The sequence below is a fragment of the Mixophyes fleayi genome, chromosome 1 (genome assembly GCF_038048845.1).
Source record: "Mixophyes fleayi isolate aMixFle1 chromosome 1, aMixFle1.hap1, whole genome shotgun sequence".
Taxonomy (NCBI): domain Eukaryota; kingdom Metazoa; phylum Chordata; class Amphibia; order Anura; family Limnodynastidae; genus Mixophyes; species Mixophyes fleayi.
In genome coordinates, this window is record NC_134402.1 from 157,048,799 (window position 1) to 157,070,077 (window position 21,279).

Genomic DNA, 21,279 nt, shown 5'->3' on the forward strand with positions numbered 1-21,279 from the left:
CTTGTAATTTATTGTTAAATTTGTCTTGGACTATTGATAATACAAGGATTTTTTTTGGGGGGGGAAAAAGAGAACTTCAATCTGAACTAAATGTAAGTTTTTGTTTTTTTTCTGTGGGCTGCCTATTCCTCTGATTCAGCGGGACCTCTTGCTGCTTTTTACCAGAAAACCATGTGTAGGGTTTGTCTACTATAGAAGATATTAAGGGGGAGTTTCAATTGGCAAAAAATGTGTGAAGTGTTTCGGAATTGGCCACAGATATGCTTTGTGCGTAATTGTGAAATATTTGCTGATTTTTGCTTGCATCTCATAGAGGTACAAGCTAAAATGAGCATATAATTTTACAGTACTGCCAGTAAAAAATGTGCAGCCGTGGTGATCTCAGGAACATCGCAGCTAATTGAATCTCCCCATAAGATACAAACTTTTTTACATTTTTAAACTATTTGTGCAGTTCTGGTATATTGTGTAGGTGTATACGTTTGTTAATGTTGTCTTGGTATGTACATTACCATTGTTTGATACAATAGCAGTCCTCATATTATATTATGCTAAACACTTTCTAAGCAGTTTATACAATTTTTTTTTTATTTTTTTTTTATTGAGCATTGCTAATTGACAGAACTTCTTGCAGGGTTAGTCTAGGTGGCAAGGACAATGACCTTGCTGCACCTCAATCATTAACAGGCAGTTTGAAGGAATATACTTCAGCTGTGCCTATGGTATCCACCCTTTCCTGAACCATGTAATGAAATTTTGTACTAGCAAATGTAGTATGTGCGGTAGCGCAACACTTTCTACTTGCACTGAAAAAAAAATAGTGTCGCCTGGTGAGAAATTACATTTCAATTGACATTTATAGTCATTCTCTCCCAAAGTAAGCTGTATTTTGTATAGCACCAGTCTATTTCATAGTGCTCTACAATAAATGACGTCATCCAATGAGATAATGCATGATTTTCGGAGTGATCTGTTAGGAGGCTAGGCAAATATGTAGTAGTTCATCCTTTAGCACAGTGATAGGCAACTGAATATACTTCAGGAGCTGCATGGGTGGCTCCATAACCTTAAAAGGGGCTGCAGTTTCAGTATTATTTAGTCAGGCACCTCCTTGATTGAATGTACTATCTGTAAAAACTTCCGCAGAAAAATGTTACAAGCTATAACAAACATCTGACAAAGCAGGAAGGTTTGGAGGGCTGCATGTGGTCCTAGGTCCCATTGTTGCCCAACTAATGCAGAATTTGATTTATTTAGGGTTGGCCGTGGCTCACCACACCCTAGCTGTCCACTCCATATTGGAGGACATGTATAAATACTGATTATGCGCCACATCTTTCTGGTGCAGTTAATTAAGGGGCAACAGCACATAGTTCCTTGGCACTGGCATTTTATAAATGCCCCCTAACTTGTTTCACAGAGTAAACTTGTGCTTTGCTCACAAATAATTTGCTAGTCTAGTTAAGCATATAATGAGAAGTGTGATTGTGAACACTGTTAAACGTGCATTTAACATAAAGGTTAGGCGCAGAACTAAAACGAACTGCCTCCTGATAAAAATGTTTTAACATTTGCTTTGGACTTGTACCTTTTTTTTTTTTTTTTAAGGAAAAGTTAATCCCTAAGAAATATAAAGTTAGAGGAAACACATGCAGTGTTTGTGGTGCAAAGTGCAACCTTTACTGGTTTTCCGGTAAGCACGCTTTTTTTTTTTTTTTTTTTTTATTCCCTTCTGTGTGATCTGCAGTGTCAGTAGTCACGAGTTAGCGTTCTGTTCCAGCTGCTTGTTTCAGACCAATCTATATTTCTAAATGTATCCTCTCAAATGCAATGATGGTGAACCATTCTAAACGCCGTACATAGAACTGTTTATAGCTTGGTCATTGGGTTGATACGGAAAACGGAGGGGGTAGCCTGTGACTTTAAAAGCAGATTGAGTGAGTCACCCCTGTGTGTTGGTAGAGGCCTGGACAGAAACTGCAGAGCTCCGGGCGAGAATAGAATCTTCCATTTCCTGTTCCCTAGCTGCCAGAGGAGGGTTCCTGCTGGCACTCGGCTAAGCATAGTGCAGCAAGAGATATGGCTGTGTGAGGAAACATGGTAGAGACGGCAGTCGAAATGGAAGCATATGTTTTAGAAGACATCCTAGAGGTACAGCGAGTCTCGTAGCCGTCTGGGAACGGGCCGCTAAGCATAGGGGGGCGGAGTGAGGAGAGGGACGGATCTCTGGATCATGTAAGCCCAGGGAAGCTAGACGATCAGCTAGACCTTGTATGTTTTTCGTTTGTGCAATTTTTAACCGTGTTAGCGGCTAACTCGTGAATTTTTTTTAGATGCCGTGTTTGTCGGTTATGAGACGAATTTGTTTCTCACCGCTACGATCAGAAATTGGGAAAAGAGGGCCTTAGATTACTTAAAATGCCTGCGTGCCAGTGACCTTTAGATTAACTCATTAGAAGGTGGGGTCTGCAAAGCAGCTTTCTCTGGGTTTAGTATCATATGTCTTGCACATTTCGTCTACATGAAGAGGCCTACAGCTCTCCCACTTTTCAGGGTCAGAATTTTTTGAAGGTTTACTTTTGATTTTTATAGATTTCCTCTTGGATAATGTATGAGCAGTCAGGACTTTGCTGCTAGTTTATAAATGTTAACTGCGACTTTTGACTTCTGTATCACTACATACATACTTAAAATACTTTCTTCTATAATTGGAATATATAGATTGGGGCTTAAGCTAAGTAGCTAATGTGTAATTCAGAACAGCCTGACTTCTATGTTTACATTTTAAGCTAATATTTCTTACTGTGTACTTGTGTTTCTCGGCCAATATATTACCCAAAAATATAATTCAGTCAGGACACTACACAAACCTTATGCTTAAGTTATTTTTGTATCTTGAGTGTGGGGCTTTTTTACTTGTATATTTTCACCAAATTCTTGGCAACTTTCCTTAATTCTACTACTAAATTTAAACATCTGAAGATAAAGATTTTCTTGCTACTGGACTGAGGAATTTCCATCTGTGCACTGTGCTGAATGATCAGTTATTTTCTGTAGTCCCTTTGCTGGAGCTGACAACTGTACAACTTGTGTGTACTACATACGGAAATAAATGTAGTACTTATGTTCCTGTTTCTAAAGGAAATAACTATAATCAAGGGCATTTTGTTTCTCAAGTATTCTTATGTCCCTGTGTTTAGTGTTTGTTTCCCAAATCTTAACTTTCTATTTGAGCAATGCGAAAGCTACACGTTCAAAACCTAGTTGGCTCTTGCTTGGAAAATAGGTGGTAAATGCAGACACTTCTGGAAAGCAGTTGGGACCAAATAGAAAAGTGTTGCACATCTGTACTACAAATTTTATAGAAGACTAGTACTGTGTTATTTGAAGGTAGGGATCTATGCCTTTTAAAACTGGCTAGCTTGGTCAACCTACCATCTTGACAGTTTGGTAGATAAAAGTAGCGTCAAATTCCTAGAATTCACTTGTAAAGTCCATGATCCATTACTTACAGTTTGGAAGTAATACAGTAGTACAGTATTTGACAGCATGTTTGTTTTCAATCAAATGATGTGTAGAAGCAGAGTAATATACACATGAAATAATTGTTGTGCTTATACTTGTCCACTATACTGTTTAGTCTCCCATATTATTTTGATGTACCTGTATAACTGACTTGCTTTTACTGAAATGTATTCATATGCATGGGTGGTGCCAGTGATGTCTGTGACTGAAATGACTGCATTCTTATTTTATTTGACTGTTCCATTCCAATTAGGTCACTCCTATATGTGGTAGGCTCTTCAGCTGTCTGAAGTTTGAGGTTTTCATGATTGGAAGCTATTTACCATAGTAAGTTTTTAATGTAGTAACAAGGTGTTGCACGTTTTAAGTTTCCCACTTACCCTCCTGGAATATTTTACTTTTATTTGGAATACACTGTAGGTAAAATAGCAGGAAATGATTACCTTTAATTTTACCAGTAGCAGCTTGTGTTTAGGGTGAGCAACTTTTTATGTAAGTGCCATCACATACTTTTTGAGCACTGTTAGCTACTTTTTTTTTTTTTTTTTTGAGGCACAAACTAAAAATATCTAACAAAATGTAGGGCCCAGCAACCACAGTGAGTTCATAATTTTGCTGTTCCCAGGGACGCAAAACATAATTTAAAATATTTGGGCTCCTACTTTTCTGGTTCCTTAAAATACTTTGTGGATTAATAATGTTAAATTTACTATAGGGTAAAATACATGGTCACTGGGGGTGTTTGTGTATGAGAGCAGGATGAGGCAAGTGGGGTGTCCTGGGTATTGGAGCACGTTAAGGCAGAAGGGGAGGGGGTCACACTACACTACTACCTAGTAATTAGTGCACATTGCAGTATATTTCAGGTCAGGAGAAGCAATGTGCTAGTGCAAAGAGTGATTTAAGTTAATTACATACACACTACCTATGATCACCTGCTGGCTGGATAAAACAGTATGCAGAGTAATAAAATGCATGTTAATTTCATACATCGCTTGTTCATATTTATGTGCTTTAAGGACAATTTTTAAGGTTCATATTTTATTATACTGGTGGTTTTTTGTTTTTGTTTTTTGTCAAATATTTTGTCAATTTTGGTCTGGAGAAATACCTGTAATCACTTTTCTATTTATGGTTGTAACCAATTTACCTGTTTACACCATCGCTGGCATACTTTTTCCAAATATGGAAGTACTTTTGCATTTTATGTAGCTTGTAGCCCTGATCTACTTCTATTTGCCATAGGATGCAACACAGCTGTGCTATATTCTCCATTTGGGTACAGCTGTCTTGTACTCACTGCTGTTTTTTTGCTTGGGTCTCGTGCAACCAACTATCTGTCGGCTATGCAACAGCGAAGTGTCCTGGAAGCAGAGTCAGGATGTAATGAGGGGAGAAGCCAGTAATAGTGTTCTGCAGGACTGGTAATCTTTGAAAGCTGGTCCCCCTACCTTGAATTTAGGGTATAATACATGCTATATTGTGTTAACGAGATCACCAAGGTGCATGTGTGTGAAATAGTATGCAAGAAGGAACTAATGGAACTTCCCTAGAGGTGTTGGGTTATGCTTAACGAAATTGGCTTTTTGTGCATCATGACGTAGGTACAGAGACGAAATCATTGAAACATTGTGTCCATGACACTTACAACCCACAGAAACCCCACCTTCAATAACCTCTTATTTTACATTTATTTATGGTTACATTGTTTTTTTTGTTGGCACTTTACAAACAGTAACAAACAATACTAAAACCAGACTGGGGTATTAACAGACATGGTTAGGAGGGCCCTGCTCAAAAGCTTACAATCTATAGGAAAAAAAGTCTTACATTACATATGTGCCAGTTATTGCACATTATTCTTGCCTGATTGCAGTGGGAAATGCGCCTTGTGGGTCTGTCATAAAGCACTCAGAGGGTTGATTAGGTATAGGGAAAGGATGCATGTAAATTGTCTGAACTGTGTAAGAGTGATTGTGTGGAATAACCTAGGAAGATTAAGATGGTGGTTTGTGAATTTGGTAAGCTTACCTGAAGAAGTTAGCTTTTGGGGAATGTTTGAAGGCTAGATGAGTCTTGTGTGCAAACGATGTAGGGCAGAGCAACAGTAGAATGTTTTATGCAGTAAATTGGTCTACCTGCTGCACTTAAAATGGAATGTAGTGGTGAATCTTGGTTAGGGAATGACCAGTGAATTGCAGTTGTCATATAGTAATGAGATACATGTGAGATGCATATTTTGTAGATGTCACATTCATCTAACAAACAAAATTTGGATACAGATAGGATGTGAGAAACAAAGGACTGTTCTGAGTCAAGGATGACACTTAAGCAGGGAGCCTGAGGGATAGAGTTTTATTGTGTTGTCAACAGATAGAGATGTTAGGTAGCCTGTTGCTTGCTGGGAAGATTATTTGCTTGGCTTTTGAAAGATTTAGTTTGCGGTGGCGTGAAGTCATACAAGATGAAGGGCTGGAGGGGGGGGGGGGGCAGACATTCAGTAGGACTGGACCAAGCAGATGGTGAAAAATCCAGAGACAATAAATTTTGGTATCATCAACGTAGACACGAAAATAATACAAAGGGCTTAGGACTGAGCCTTGTGGTACTCCCAGCTGATGGTGAATCTAAAGAAATGCAAAAGTGATTTGATAAGCACCAGTATAGGACCGTATCCTGAAGACCAGGGCAGGATCATTTTTACTTAACATAAAAAGTAAAAAAATATATCGGTTAACTGTCCTAAAAAGTGCATAGTTTGTTTTGTGCTGTGTTGGTAGCTAGTCTTATTTGCGTAGGTATTGTAAGGGAAAAAGGACAATATGACAGACTTTTGTAGTGCAAGAGAGGCATACACCATGCTCCGCAGCAGAAAGTCAGTTTCACTTATCTGTTTACTTTGTGACTTTATTTGGGGCTCATCACTGTTACTTGAGCGACACTAAATGACTACAGTCTGCAGATTCTGGAATCTACAGCTGTTGTATCCACTGCAGATGCAGGTGGCTATTGTGAAATAAAGTTTTTTTTCCTTTTATTTTTTTAATTGTACAAGTATGCATTTATGTGGCCATACATCACCATTTATTTATAGAACGCCACTAAATCTGCAGTGCTGTACCGAGATCTCGCTCACATCAGTCCCCCATTGGAGCTTAGTCTAAATTCCCTAACATACAGACTAGGGTCAATTTGTTAGCAGCCAATTAACCTAGTAGTATGTTTTTGGAGGGTGGGAGGGAACCGGAGTACCCGGTGAAAACCCACGCAAACATGGGGAGAACATACAAACTCCTCACAGATAATGCCACTGAATGAATTCTGTGAAAATAAGTTTTACGTGAGCATTGTACTACCTGGAAAAATTAATTTAGATAACTTTGGGATGTGTGTATAAATATCTATCTGATTATGCACTACTCCACTACTTTCTGTCATGAGCAGATTACTTTATGAAGCTCTTCTAAAGTGCCTGCATTACAGCAATGTGTGTGGATGACCAAAACATTGAAGGACTATTTAAAGAAAGGCCACTCGTTACATTTGTAACACATTTTCTTTGTATATGCCAGAAAAGCACAATTCTAATTAACAAGTGCCTGGTATATTTTCAGGGCAGGCTTACATTTTGCCAACCATCCTAACATGGAGCCAGATGTGGCATATACACTTACAAACTGTGAAATCTAGGTATTCACACACATTTTCATAATTTACGAGGTTAGACTGCTGAAACCCCTCCAGTCTACCCCTCCATTTTTGATCATATGCAAAACCTGGGTGGTATCTTCTAAACACAATACTTTTTTTTTTTTTCTTTTTTAAATTGGCACAATCAAGGAAAAGAAAACCCACTGGTATCCCTGAATATCTCGCACCAGAAAACCAAGTTTCGTAAAAATAGACAAACCTGTGTGCAAACGGGATTGTAATAGACATATGAGGGGAGTTCATTGGAGCAATGGTTATCATTTATACCTCACAGGGCTGGGGTCAAGCGTTTGATTCCTGATCAGGTCTGCGTGTTTGCAAGTTCTCCCCAGGTTTCCTCCCACACTCCAAAAACATACTGGTAGGTTAATTTTGATTCTGACAAAAGTGAATGTGTGTGTATTAAGACTTTCTGCTCCAATGGGACAGTGAATGACAAATATTCTCTATTGAGCTGCATAATTGGTTGTGGTATCTAAACAATTATAATTAATAATCCTGCAGAGCAAACCGTCTTACTGTGCAACATAATACCATTCTAGTATTAAAAAATGGCTTTCTGTATGGTTCAAATTAGTTAATGCAATTTGTATATGCTATATGGAAATTTCTCTGACAATGCTATCTACCTATCAAGAAAAAAGTAGAAAATGTCCTATATTTGATGATAGAAGATGTAGCACCTGAAGGTGAGCAAGGTAGTAAGACTGCCTGACAGACATTTTGCCTGGTGAAGGTCCCAGAGCAAAGATAGTGGGCACAGAAAGATATCTAACTTTACTTTTGCTAAAGTAAAGTACATGATCCAATAATGTGTTTACTTTAGCTTATTTTATCCAGTTTCCCCATCTCTCCCACCCAAACAAAAAAAATGGTTTTGAACATTTTGTATATCTTCCATTAAAAAGAACAGCTTTGGAGTGCAACATTTCAGTCTTGCATAAATATATTGTAGTGTCTTTCTTCAAATATGGACTATATCTTTTTATTTTTTTGTTTGAAAATCACCTTCAAACTGTATTACTGTCAAATGAACATATTATGTTCTGAACCTGATAACATATTCAGCCTCTGCGCATGATATCAGGTGCCACTTGGTTCCAGTACATGGCAGAAGCTCAATGCATGTTTTTCTTCTATTGCCCATTTTTGCACAAAAAACCCATATTGCTTATAAAAGATGCCATATCTTAATCCCTGTGCCAACATCCATTCAATTTCAGAATGTTTCTTTTAAAATTTCTCTTGCTCCTAGAGGAATATCTTTGGGGGTGTTTCCAGCGTTCTGGCATTTCAAAGCCTCTGCAGTGAGAAAAGTACACGTGATATTCCAACTGAATCCATGTCTGCACATACTTTTTCCAATGGCCCATTTTTTATGCAAAAATTCATAGCTGCAGAGAAGCATTAGTGTAAATAAAAATGTAATTACTACTTTGTGGTGCCTAATTTCAATTTATACTGGTAAAAAAAATTCCCTATAGCTATAACCTCCAGATGAACACTTAGATGTTGGTGAGCGCCTGATGCCTAGATAATGTTTTTGTTTTGTTTTTTTGCATTTGGGTGGTACTTCTAAAGTCTGGTACTTCAGTGCCTTTGCGAACACCAGTCTCCATTGTTCATGAGTACATGTTGAATTCTTGTACATGGGAAAAGTTACTAAAGGGGGAAATGCTCTGCACAGGGATTAGAAGAAAACATCCACATGCAATGTATGTCAAGATATAAATCTATAGCGTATAGCTTGTGGGGGTGCTGGTCCTGTTATATTTGGACAGAACGAATAATGAACAGAGGTTCATGTTAGAAGGACAAATTAGCACTCCTTATGTTATTTAAAATATAACTTTTAATGGTTATTGTTTAATAATGACATCCTCCCGGAAAACAAGGTGAAATATATTAAAATAACTTACAAATACACACATACACACGTGTGATAAAAACAAAAACACCAACTGATAGGGATCTATTATATAAGGAAATAGTCTGGTGGATACAAAGAGTATCTTGTATAAAACCTTTTTTAGCAAACCATTTACTGGTAAGTGGTGGTTGGTAAGAAGACAAAAATGATTTAAAGAGTAATTGAGAACCGTGTCTCTTATTGTGTTGGTGTTACAAGCCTTCTAGTCACCACTATAACAAATGTAGCAGGCAGATAACGGAGTAAGGTACTGGATCTTGGTGAATTTAATAAGGGGAACCCCCTAGCTCAAAAAGGTCTTAGCTTGTGTGATGCTATTGGTAAGTTTGAAATACAAGGCTTAATCTGGATTATTGGCAGTATGAAGCACTACACCATAGCACATCTATACTGAGGCTGGTGTGCTTCCTGCAATGTGTAATATTGTCAGCAATAATAAAGGCAGATAACTTATTGCCAGTAATGGCTCTATGTTACCAGAAAAAGTCCCTGATGTAAAACAAATGACAGTCTCTATAGTAGACACTGTTCACAGCAATTATACATTCAGGTGCATCTATGATAAGGCTGGTGCAATTCCTGCAATGTATGACCTTGTCAGCTATACCACATGTAATTAGCTCATTACCAGTAGCAGCTCTGTGGTACTGAAAGAGTTCCCTGATATGAGTGAGCTTATGTGTAGTCTCCGTGAAAGACACTAGTCTCAGCAGCTGCGCTATGGTTTTCTGGTGCGAGATATTCAGGGATACATGGGAAAAGTTACAACTTAATGTATTTCTCTCAAACCCAATAAATGAAGGGAAAAATTTGATTGGCATTTATAAGGTGGCACAGTTCTGTAGCGCTGTACATGACAGTAGTACAAACAGGATAGACATAGTTCACATATACAAACAAACCTATACATAGAACAATTAGAACTAAACGGTTTGGGTAACGAATACAGAAGTTTGCAATAATCAAGGTAAGAGATGAGTTGGATTAAGACTAAGGGCTAGATTTACTAAGCTGTGGGTTTGAAAAAGTGGGGATGTTGCCTATAGCAACCAATCAGATTCTAGCTGTCATTTTGTAGAAGGTACTAAATATATGAAAGCTAGAATCTGATTGGTTGCTATAGGCAACAACCCCACTTTTTCAAACCCGCAGCTTAGTAAATCTAGCCCTAAGCGTTTAATCCTGGTGGTGATCTGGAGATTGAAGCATCACAGGAATTGGGACTGATGTAAGAGTTCTCTGTACAGCGCTGCGGAATTTTTGGCGCTATATAAATGATGATGATGATGATGGATGTGGGGAGGATAAGGCTAGGTACACTGGAGATTTTTCAGACAATTATCGGCCAATTGCCCAATAAACGTCCGCTCTCCCACATACCATGTGTTGGTGTGTACATTTACATGATGAACGACAGTTGTTAAAAGTGCCGATTTGTCATTTAATTTGGTTGGTCGTACTGGAATCTCATTCCAATCACCTAATCATGTAGTGTGTGCACTCACGATCACAATCTCAAAGAGTGTACAGAATCTTGGTGGTTTCAGCCGATGCCGGCAATGAACATGTCCTGGTGACTAATGTAGAGTGGTATAGATGGAATAGTTTGTTCGTTCTGAGACTGATTATTTTGTTTGCGTCATAGAAGCTAACGAAATTCGTTACAACATGTGGATAGCTATAACAAGGATGTTAATCAGTGTGATATATAAATTAATGCATTTTGTGCTGTTTTCTAAATGACTATAGGGGCCAGTTGAAGAGCACATATCTGAAGGTAAATAGTGTGTATGCATTAATCGCCTGAGCTATCAGACCTTCAGTCGTAGGTACAATCATTGTAGATTGGTCTGAAAATTCTCCAGTGTGTATCTAGCCTAAGAGTGAGAAGTCAAGGGTGTTACTCAGGCCAACAAACTTTGAACTGATGAAATTGCGGTGTTAGCAAAAACAAGCATAAGCGATTGCATTATTTGACATGTTTATGTAAAAAAAATAAAAAAAACAATGTTACATGTGACTTTTTTTCCACTTGGGTCAGCACAAGGTGTGTTTGGATATGACAAATTATGTACATCGGTGTTATGTTGATCTATTAAGGGTTTGTGTTTGAATTAAATGTTCACCGTTAAGTGAAGTCACAAACTGTATGGAAACATTGTTAGGTGGGATGATGTGCATGTATGGCATCTGTATAAAGATATGCCATCCCTGGTTACTGATGCAGCTTTTGTGCTGCATTACACCACTGAGCACACTTACAAAGTCTGCTAGTGGGTTTAAACACTGGGAAAAGCTGGTGGATTCTGTGTTACACATTTATATTTGAGATTAAGATATTTTGAATGGGAGATTTAACCCTTGTTCAGTTTTTCTGTCTCCCTACTTTCTAGTTTTTGATGGAGTACTAAACAAACACCTCTAGAAATCAGTGATTTCTATGAAGATACTGCCTGTGCACTTTGATGCATTAATGAGGTGGATGATGGGTAGGGGAATCTAAAGTGTTTTAATTTCACCTGTCCCTGTTCTACTTGCTTCGGTAAGGCATCTGTGTACACTGAACGTCCATCTCTCCATAAAGGTCAGTGATCTCTATGCAAGCATCTGTCATTCCGAAGTCGTTCTGTCAAAAACTACAATGGAACTGTTGTATGCGCATGCCCTGTTATACATGGGACTTAAAACTACTGGCATCGCACTGGTCTTTTGAAAATTTAAGGCATACACCCAACGTCTGTCAGGTATAATCTGAAGGGTTTTAAAGGCAGGAGTTCACCACATTTGTAGATGTGGGGGAAAAATATTGATTTATTTTACTTTTGGACACAGGTGAATTTCTCTGTTTTGTATTATCAGATTATGGCATGATTTGGAATATCTGCTCCAGGACTGAAATGCAAACTAAACAACTTGCCAATTTACTGAAATGAAGGGCTTCCTGTTTGTTATATTTTGAACCTTTGTAAAATATTGATATTCTTTTCATGCTTCCACTGAATCTGATAAAATATTCTTCGTATAGTACTTTCCCTAGTGTCAGCACTTGCAAGTCTTTTTTTTTTTTCTCTGCCAATAAACATCTTTCAGAGTTCTGTATTGAGGTGGTTTCACACCAGTCACTTTGAACAGCACATTTAAAGCACAATTTCTAATCCCTCCACATTGAAATCAATCATTAAAATTATGCATGAAAGATATCACTCGAATAGTTTTTACAGTTCCCATCCAAATAAAATCCATTATTTGAGCACTCTATAACAGTACATTAAGCATGCATTAGAAGCTGTAGAAATGCTGTGCTTTTCCAGCTTAATTGCAAACACTACAAAAATTAGGCTTAAGTGATACTGAAACTGGAGAAGTCAGTGTGTCACTATACTTATTGCGTAGTGATGGCCTTCTCCCAGTACAATAGCTGTGTGGCCTAATTGTAAAGTATGTTTGACATAATTGATGTTGTTGGGAACGTGATCGTGTTCATAAAGGTCTTAAAATACGACCACTTGCAGAGATGTCACACACTTGCACTTATCCTTCATGAAATAACTTAAATGAAATAATGTCTATTGTATACATTCTTCTGCGCGAAGTACAGATTGGCAAATTAAATGAGGTTATAGTTCCTTAAATATTATATAGGCGGTTCTACTTTCATGCAAATGCCATACACTTTATGCTTTTGTGCAGTAGTCCTGAACTTTAAGCTCAATTTATGTTTGAGGAAGAAATATGTGCATTGTTGCAACAGCATGACAACAGGTCACATGATGCAAGTTTAAGGCAGTAGTACCAGATGTCTATAAAGTGTACTGGGTAAAACCACTAACCCCCCTTAATTTTGCACTTGTGTCCATATTTTTGTGCTGTGAATCTCATACATCTGATATTAAAGGGAAGGGGCACTCCACATATACAACATCAATATCATACAAAAGGAAGATAGATGAAAATGTGCAACGAGTGTTACACATTCTTTTCTTCCTTTTGTATGATATTGAAGTTTAAGGCAGTCTATGGTTTTTGGTCCTGAATATTACTGAAGACATGATCCCAGTGGGTGTGAAACTTTTTTTAATACATTAAATAGAATGCTATATTAGTGATTATGCTTTGTGTTCTGTGCAACATGTCACAATCCATTTCTGTTACATAATGCAGTCATTTTGTGTAGGTAAAATCGTACTGCAAGCAAACTCTTTTTGTATCCTGCAGCAGACTTGCAGTTTCCTACAACATTCGGCTAAATTAGAGTAAAGGGTTCCAGTCAAATCTATTGCTGTAGAAGTTTCAAGAAGTAGTCGTTTAATGGCAGTAACAAATTGCAGCATGGTAGCATATTTCCTGCATGGTCATGCCTTCAAGTTCAGGTACAGCTACTTCCTCACAACAGAGCTGAAGGCAAAGTGGTTAGTAATAAAAGCTTTGTCCAATACTAGAACAGGTTATTGGTGTTCATAACTCTTGTCCTGTGCTATTAATCCCTGGCTCAGCCGTTTACACTTATTCATCCTGTCTGGGTTTTTACTTTGTGAAGGCAATGATATCCTAAATTAACTTTCTGAACAGGGTGTTTATAGTGTAAGTTCTGGTTCTAGAAATGTATTAAGGGCATTGCTTACCTTGTTTCAAGTGAGTGATTTGTACATTTCAGATATGGAAATCACTGTTTTGACTTCTGTAAAATTGTGAGCTTTCTAAATTGTAGTTTAGACATTATATCTCTTGACTATTCATATTCCTTTATCTCCTTACGGTCTGATTGTTGGCGCAGAAGAGAAGAAAAGCATAAGTTAGGAATTTATCATAGGAACGTATTACTAGCATGCTCAAGCAACAGTTACCCTGAATATTATTCTCCTTTATAAAATGCCAACATATTATCCACTCCTCTGTTGATCCCTGGTGGCAATAGCTTCCGCCACAACTTCTGCCAACTTGGGAACAAGTGTCATGTTTCCAGCAGGACTGCCACAGAAGAATACCAGGAACATGGCTGCTTTGCGCTAGAGTGTAACTGCAAGATTGGTGAAATTTTTTCTCCAGAACAGGAAGAAGGTTTAGTAAATGCAAAAGGTGAAACAGTCCTAAGACTTCTAAAATGACACTCATTGTTTAGTTGTCTCCATGCCAGCTGTCTGACAAACTGATAAGGCATCTACTTTGTAGTAGCCTGACACACTTTCCCCACCTGTAGCTACAATCATTTTTATGCTAATGTATGAACTGTCCCGACACCATAAGTTGTAAGCTACTTTGGGTAGGGCCGGGCCGCCTTTACCTTCTGTTTCATGTCATTGTTGGTGTTTGTATTATGATCCCCTTAATGTATAGTGCTGCATAATATGTTGGCACTTTATAAAGGAGAATAATATTTAGGGTAAATGTTGCCTGATCATGCTTAATAGTAATATGTTCCTATGATAAATTCATAAACTGTGATGATGCTTTTTCTTCTACTGCTTCAATTTCATGACTGATATAAAATATAGCAAGTTCTTAGGGTTTTTGATCAGTTTACTGCTGGCATTGATCACAGCAATCTATTGAACACAATGTTTGGGTTTGTTGAAACTGCATTCATTCTCTCCATGACCTATTTGCTGGGAGCTCCAAGAGCCAGGTGGCAAGTAAAGATAGCAAGTGGAGTCCAACGGCACTCGCATTACAAGTGAAAAATCTTATGACTGCCACAGAGAGGCTAATGTATCTAAATCCATAATACATTTTCAATGCAAATGAGTGCAGTTTACAATAGCATCTCTTGTGACAGTATTAGAAGTTTGCTTATACTTAGGATAAGATTACATATACCATAAGGAACATCACAGGCTCACGGAGTAAGTCTGAGGTCCTTTCTGTTACACATTTTAGTAGATATAAAGGTCATTCACACTTAGGACAAAAGTCATGAATTTTTGTTTTAAAAACAGTGCGTTTTATCCCAGGTCCTATAACTGTCAGACCTTGAAGTAAGCATATTTCGGTTTCCCAATGCACTGAAGAACTATCTGGACAATTAGGGAGAAGTTATTGGAGGTTAGCAGCCATTGCTATAAAGTGATTAACTGAATCATGAAAAGGATTTTTCCCTCCGATTTTTGCCTGCTTAACCCTTTTGTAAGATACACAATTTTTTTTTTTTTTTTGGTTATCACTATAGAATTAGAATTCTATGGAAAAGTGACAAGTACTTTTTTTAAATATAGTGGCATTAAATTTAACATTATAAAATAGTGCTGTTCTAATAAAATATCTAAAAAATATAGCATTTTTCTTGACTAAAGATAAAAATCTCGTTGCATGTAGTATCCCACATTAACTGTCCCTGTTTTTGTATATAAATTATATTTGTTTCCTGTTAGCAGTCAAAGCCTGTATGCAACAGTTTTGCTAACGTAGCATTGAAAAGAATATGAAAATATTTATGACATTTGTAATGGTCTGGCTTTGATGGAGGCTTGCATGGTTTTTACTTTTTGACTGTTGTGTTACAAAAATATAAAAGTCGGCGGTAAGAAATTGTTTGCCATGTTTTGAACCTAACCGTAGTCTGAGTAACAGGTTTGATCATGGAAGAAGCCTTCATTCTTATGAGCCTTCTTACCAACTTGTGTTGCGTTTGCAGTAACAAGCCAGTGAAAACTAAAATGCTATGTGTTATGTAAGCCTTTAATGTCATTCGCATGGAGTTGTTATGGGTTGACATGTTTTCGAATGTCAAATGCAAGGACTATCAATTGTCTGGTAGAGCTTTTCCTGGATTTTTTTTTTCTGTTTACAAAAGATGATTATAATTTAGCAAAGGTTCCAAAACATAAGAATACAAGTTACCTTAAGCTGCCAAATTCTACACACATGGTATTTTATATTGCAGTAGATATCTTGAACTTGATCTATGATGACAAATACTGATCTTATCTAATTTATTAGGATCTTTAGAAGTCATTGAGGAAAATGGCTATTTTCAGGAGAAGAGAACCATGTAGAGGTTGATAGTAGTCCTCATCTGTATGTACTAATTATGAAACCCAAACTGATCTGGCTGCTTGACCTGAGACAAATGGCTGTATTTTGTCCTATTTGGCCATTTACCAGTGTTAGTGAAGTACTTGATTGCATAGTAAAAACATTTTGCTGACTACAAAGGAGGTCATCTCACCTTTTGGAGCAGATTAAAAAGCACTAGACTGTCATTTGCCAGTCTGGTTGAAACATCGATCACAAAGATCCTTCTTTAATCTACGCTGTTCTGGACATTGAACATTGAATGTTTTCTTAAGCATGAGTTTTTATGTTTCTATTGTAGGTAGAATCCTTCATTCTGGACCAAGATGATTTGGAAAATCCTATGCTCGAGACAGCATCCAAACTGCTTTTATCAGGCACAGCTGATGGAACAGATTTAAGAACAGTTGATCCTGAGACACAGGCTAGATTGGAGGCTCTGCTTGAAGCTGCAGGTATGTATTAAAGTATGTGTTTGTTTAGGTGTTATGTGTATTTTTATATTTTTTTTTATAGGTTTTTTTTTTTGGACTAAGGTGCAAAGTTGTTACGGTCTTTGATTCTAAAACACCACATCATTAGTGAGGCACCATCCCAATAAGGTGCTTGTCTCGCCTACATACACAATCTTTCACAGCTGTGTAAGCAATGTGGCATCCAGTTGTATATTGGCATGACTGTTGCACGCAGAGGAGCTTCAAGGAAGGAGGCGACATTCAACTTTGTTATCCACCATCAGCTAGTAAAGAATGTTTGTTGGCAAATGGATAGCTGGAAAGTGAGAAGTTTTAACTTTTCTACTGCCCACATTAGTCGTGGTGTTTTTTGGGTCCAACAAACTGGTGTATGTATTTAGTGTGCCTTTTTAAAGTGTAGGCATAGTTTATAAATATACAGATGCCATTTATTGCATGGATGTATTTTCTGTGACATTTTTCCATTTTAAGGTCTAAATCTATCTTCAATAATTTCAGGCATGACACTAAATTAGAATATTTTAGCCAGAAAATAATGTTCCTGTCCCCATAACATTTGATAAAGCTTCTGCTGAGTTGCACCGACGTTTACTGGGTATTCCTAGATTCCTTTTGTTTTTTTGGGCTCACTTTACATTACAATTGACTTGCAGACACAACATGGAACGCAGGTATGTGCCCTATTCAGTTATGTTGGCTAAACCGTGGTGTGGCTGATTATACAGAACAGTGGATTGCTTGCAACTGTACTGGCATTATATAAACATTTTAAACATATTTAAAATAAAATAGAAATTGCACCGCTATGTAGGGGTTATAAATTCACAGCCTATCCCCAAACCTCAACAAATAAGGCACAGTATTTTAAAATGGCTTTCAAAGATGAGTTTTATGTAAAATACTGGGCGATTAGGAGGTAAAATAAAACGCACAAATAAAATAAAACCAGTGTAAACAAACGGATATTAAATTGTCACATGGTTAATGAATCATAAGATTTCATACATTGGCCTCAACATATATAGATCCTTAGTGCAAGTATAAAACCAGTTTTGTTTGCATCTCCTTTCAACTGAACACATTCAGAACTCTTTATAAGAACTTGCACCCAAGATTGTATTTAATGACCCCATTCCCTCTTAAAGCTGCCTCGCTATCTAAAGTGGTGAGCATGTCTACTTGTTAATTTAAAATGGCTGCGGAAGGGGTGTGTGAGTAGAAGTGTTAATTGGAAGCCGCAGTGTGAGTGAATCTGACTTCTTGTTGGTCCTCACTTACACTCTTCCGAAACAGCGTGTCACAGGCCTTTTGTGTCGGAGACTCGCCACTGAGTCCCAGGTAAAACTGCTGTAGGGGTGGAACCCAAATGCTCCAATGAAGGGTCAGCTAAATTCCACATGAGAATTCAGCTTTAAGAATTTTTTTTTTAATATTTCTGTCCCTAGCTGACTATTTATATGCTGATTCCAATGATTTTCCTTGTGACTCATTTGGGTTCTGCTGTAAGGGGTACAGCAACAAATGTGACTTTCATTTAACAGAATTCCTGTGTTCCTGTATGTGGTTGGATAATAGGTCACTTGCTACTCAAACTAAGCCAATTGCTATTCAACTTTTGTATATAGCAACATAGCTGCTCCCTGGATTTTGACCATTCTATAGGAGATACAAGAGTGCAGTGCCTGTATGGTGGTTGCACTTAATATTGAATGCAATTAATTTACTGCAGTGTTCTAACACATAATAATTTTGGAAAACATATTTTTTTTGTAATGACGTCCTTTTTAACACTTTGCAAAATGGTAAGTGAACGGCCAACATTAACTTAAATCCGTGAGTGCAATTGGTCATCTAAATACCTGCATTTGTATCTTTTTGTTTAACCTAAAAACAAACACACACCTTGTAATTGCATTATCCATTTTCCGATGTCTGCATGGTTTAGGTCTGCCTCATTAAAACAGATACTTAACCTGTTTAGAAGGGCTTATTTTGTCAACTTTGAAAAAACATTAAAGTACTATACTTTTTATTTTGCAGCATTTTATGTTGCAGTTCTGTGCTAAGCAGATTTCTGTCCAGCATGTTAATTATTCTTTCATTGCCAGTAAGCTGTGAGCTCAGCTGTATCTGCTAGTTTTGCATGGACTGAACTAACAGTAGGCTTTTCCCCTATTTTTGTTTGATTTCTTACATTCACCTACTAATTGGCTTGGCGACTTGTGCTAACAAGGAATTGGTAAATTATCCACTGCTGATGGTAAAGCGTTCGCAGATCCTGAGGTGCTTCGCAGATTGACGTCCTCGGTCAGCTGTGCGTTGGATGAAGCTGCTGCTGCACTTACAAGAATGAGAGCTGAGAGCACCTCAAATGCAGGGCAGACGGACAAGTAAGTAGATAGAATAAAATAGTAAGATACTGTTTAGCGGTTTGTTGCATATTTGTGTAATTTAATGTAGAATTCCTTTTAATTTTTATGTGAAAGATAATCTCCCAAAATACTTCACGATAAGAAATGACAATACATCTCCACCATTAAATGTAAATCTGGAAATTGGTTCTAAATTCAATTAGGAAAATATCTTCAAGTCACTCTTGGTCTACTGCAGAGACACTGACTTGTCTGATCTTGGATTTATGTAATATCTGCAGATTGTTACTGGTTCTGTAATTCTTCAGTGACATCCAAGAAAAGGTACCCTACATAGCTGATTAGCCAGTGGATGGAAGCTGGGAGAAGCTATATTTAAATGGACTAGACATTTACTTTCTTTTTACCAGAAATCCAGTATTGCTGCTTTTCTAACAAGAAACACTACAGAATGCAACAAATACCCCTTTGTAGAGAAATGTTTCCATGTATCAGGAACATGCGTGTAAATGGGTCGCTATCGTTTTGTGGGTGCTCTTGAGAACATCTCCTCTATGCAGAATGTTAATAAGGCTTTTTTTCCCCTTTAAAAATCAAATATTTGTTTCTTGCTCCTAAAGTTTGTATTTTCAGTCAATATCTTGTCTAAGCAACCTAAAAGGAATTGCATCATGGGTATGTATCTATGAAGTGAACTATATTCAACTTCAATTATGAAGATGATGTCTCTGGTTGTCCTGTGTAAGGATATTGCATGATGGTAGCAATGATACTTATGTAAATTGTAATCTCAGTGTAAATTTTTTTTTTTCTTTGCTCAGTCGCAGTTTAGCAGAAGCTTGCTCTGAAGGAGATGTAAATGCTGTGAGGAAGTTACTAATTGAAGGCCGCAGTGTTAATGAGCACACTGAGGAGGGGGAATCTCTCCTTTGCCTTGCCTGTTCTGCTGGATATTATGAACTTGCACAGGTTAGGATATTCTTATAGGGTTAATGGTTTTTCTTTTCCCATTAAAATGTGACTTTGAAACCTGGTATACAGTGATGAATCCTGAACTTGAAAGAATTTGCATTATGTTAACATCACAAATTTATTTTTTTTGTATGCTAAAGTTTTATGACCATTCAACCTAAAATATATCTTGATGTGTTTGGGAAATGCTATATTTGAATAACCTTGAGTATTTATGTAAACATTATGTACAATAGTAGTTTATTAGAAACACAGAATTGGTCATTGGTTAAGTGCAGCAATTTGCTTACAATTAGTCCTCACTCTACAAATTACTAAAGTTTTTTTTGTGTTTGATTTTTATCTTCTAAAGGTTCTTTTGGCTATGCATGCTAATGTAGAAGATCGAGGTATAAAAGGAGACATTACGCCTTTGATGGCTGCTGCTAATGGGGGACATGTTGAAATTGTGAAGCTGCTACTAGCCCATGATGCTGATGTGAACTCCCAGTCATCCACAGGTTGACCCATTTTTTTCATGTAGTTATTTTATTTAATATAGCCATTTATTATGTGGCTGCTGTTTAAATCTTTGCTGTTGAGTTCCATTAGGATTTTCAGTATTCACTTAGTTTTGTTACTATTGAAGGTGTGTGTGTATCTATATTCACACCATTTGCTGTTAAAGGTTCTTAACTAAGGAAATCCTATTTTTTTTTTTTTTCTTCTCACCCACTCAGGAAACACAGCACTTACATATGCTTGTGCTGGTGGCTATGTAGATGTTGTGAAGGTGCTGCTGGAATCGGGTGCTAGTATTGAAGACCACAATGAGAATGGTCACACGCCTCTTATGGAAGCAGGGAGTGCTGGGCATGTGGAAGTGGCCAGGGTTCTTCTGGAGAATGGAGCAGGAATCAATACTCATTCCAATGAATTTAAAGAGAGTGCACTTACTTTGGCATGCTATAAAGGTAGATATTTTAATTATGTGTTCCCAAATCACTGCCCTTGAATCTTCTTTAGGTGGTTCTTTAAGCATGACCTAAGAAGCTTTAGGAGATCCAGCCCTGCTGAGGTGCATTTGTTCTTGAAAGCTTTATTTTCCAGTGTGCTGTATTGTATTTTATTTTCTCTATACAGATTCAGATTATATGCAGAGTGCATTTTTGATTATTTTTTTTGTCAACAATCTATAGCATGTTACAATCCCATGTAAAATCTATCTTCTCTAGGCCTCATAGTTTGAGATATGGGGGTCAAAGTTATGTAAAATTGCTCAAAAGTGAAACTCCTGATTCTCTGT

General features: G+C 37.4%; 1 protein-coding gene across 5 annotated transcripts in view; it reads left to right on the forward strand.

The window, feature by feature from the left end:
* Window positions 1-21,279, forward strand: part of ANKRD17 (ankyrin repeat domain 17) — a 104,164-nt gene that overhangs the window by 9,209 nt on the left and 73,676 nt on the right. For 3 of the 5 annotated variants that reach the window (XM_075202259.1, XM_075202266.1, XM_075202292.1), the window contains exons 3-7: window positions 16,476-16,629; window positions 18,884-19,040; window positions 19,844-19,991; window positions 20,347-20,494; window positions 20,714-20,947. In XM_075202259.1, the coding sequence (XP_075058360.1) occupies window positions 16,476-16,629; window positions 18,884-19,040; window positions 19,844-19,991; window positions 20,347-20,494; window positions 20,714-20,947 (841 nt within the window). Of the gene's footprint in view, window positions 1-2,005; window positions 2,152-16,475; window positions 16,630-18,883; window positions 19,041-19,843; window positions 19,992-20,346; window positions 20,495-20,713; window positions 20,948-21,279 lie in introns of those variants that run through there. The other 2 variants (XM_075202284.1, XM_075202276.1) reach the window with 2 other exon arrangements.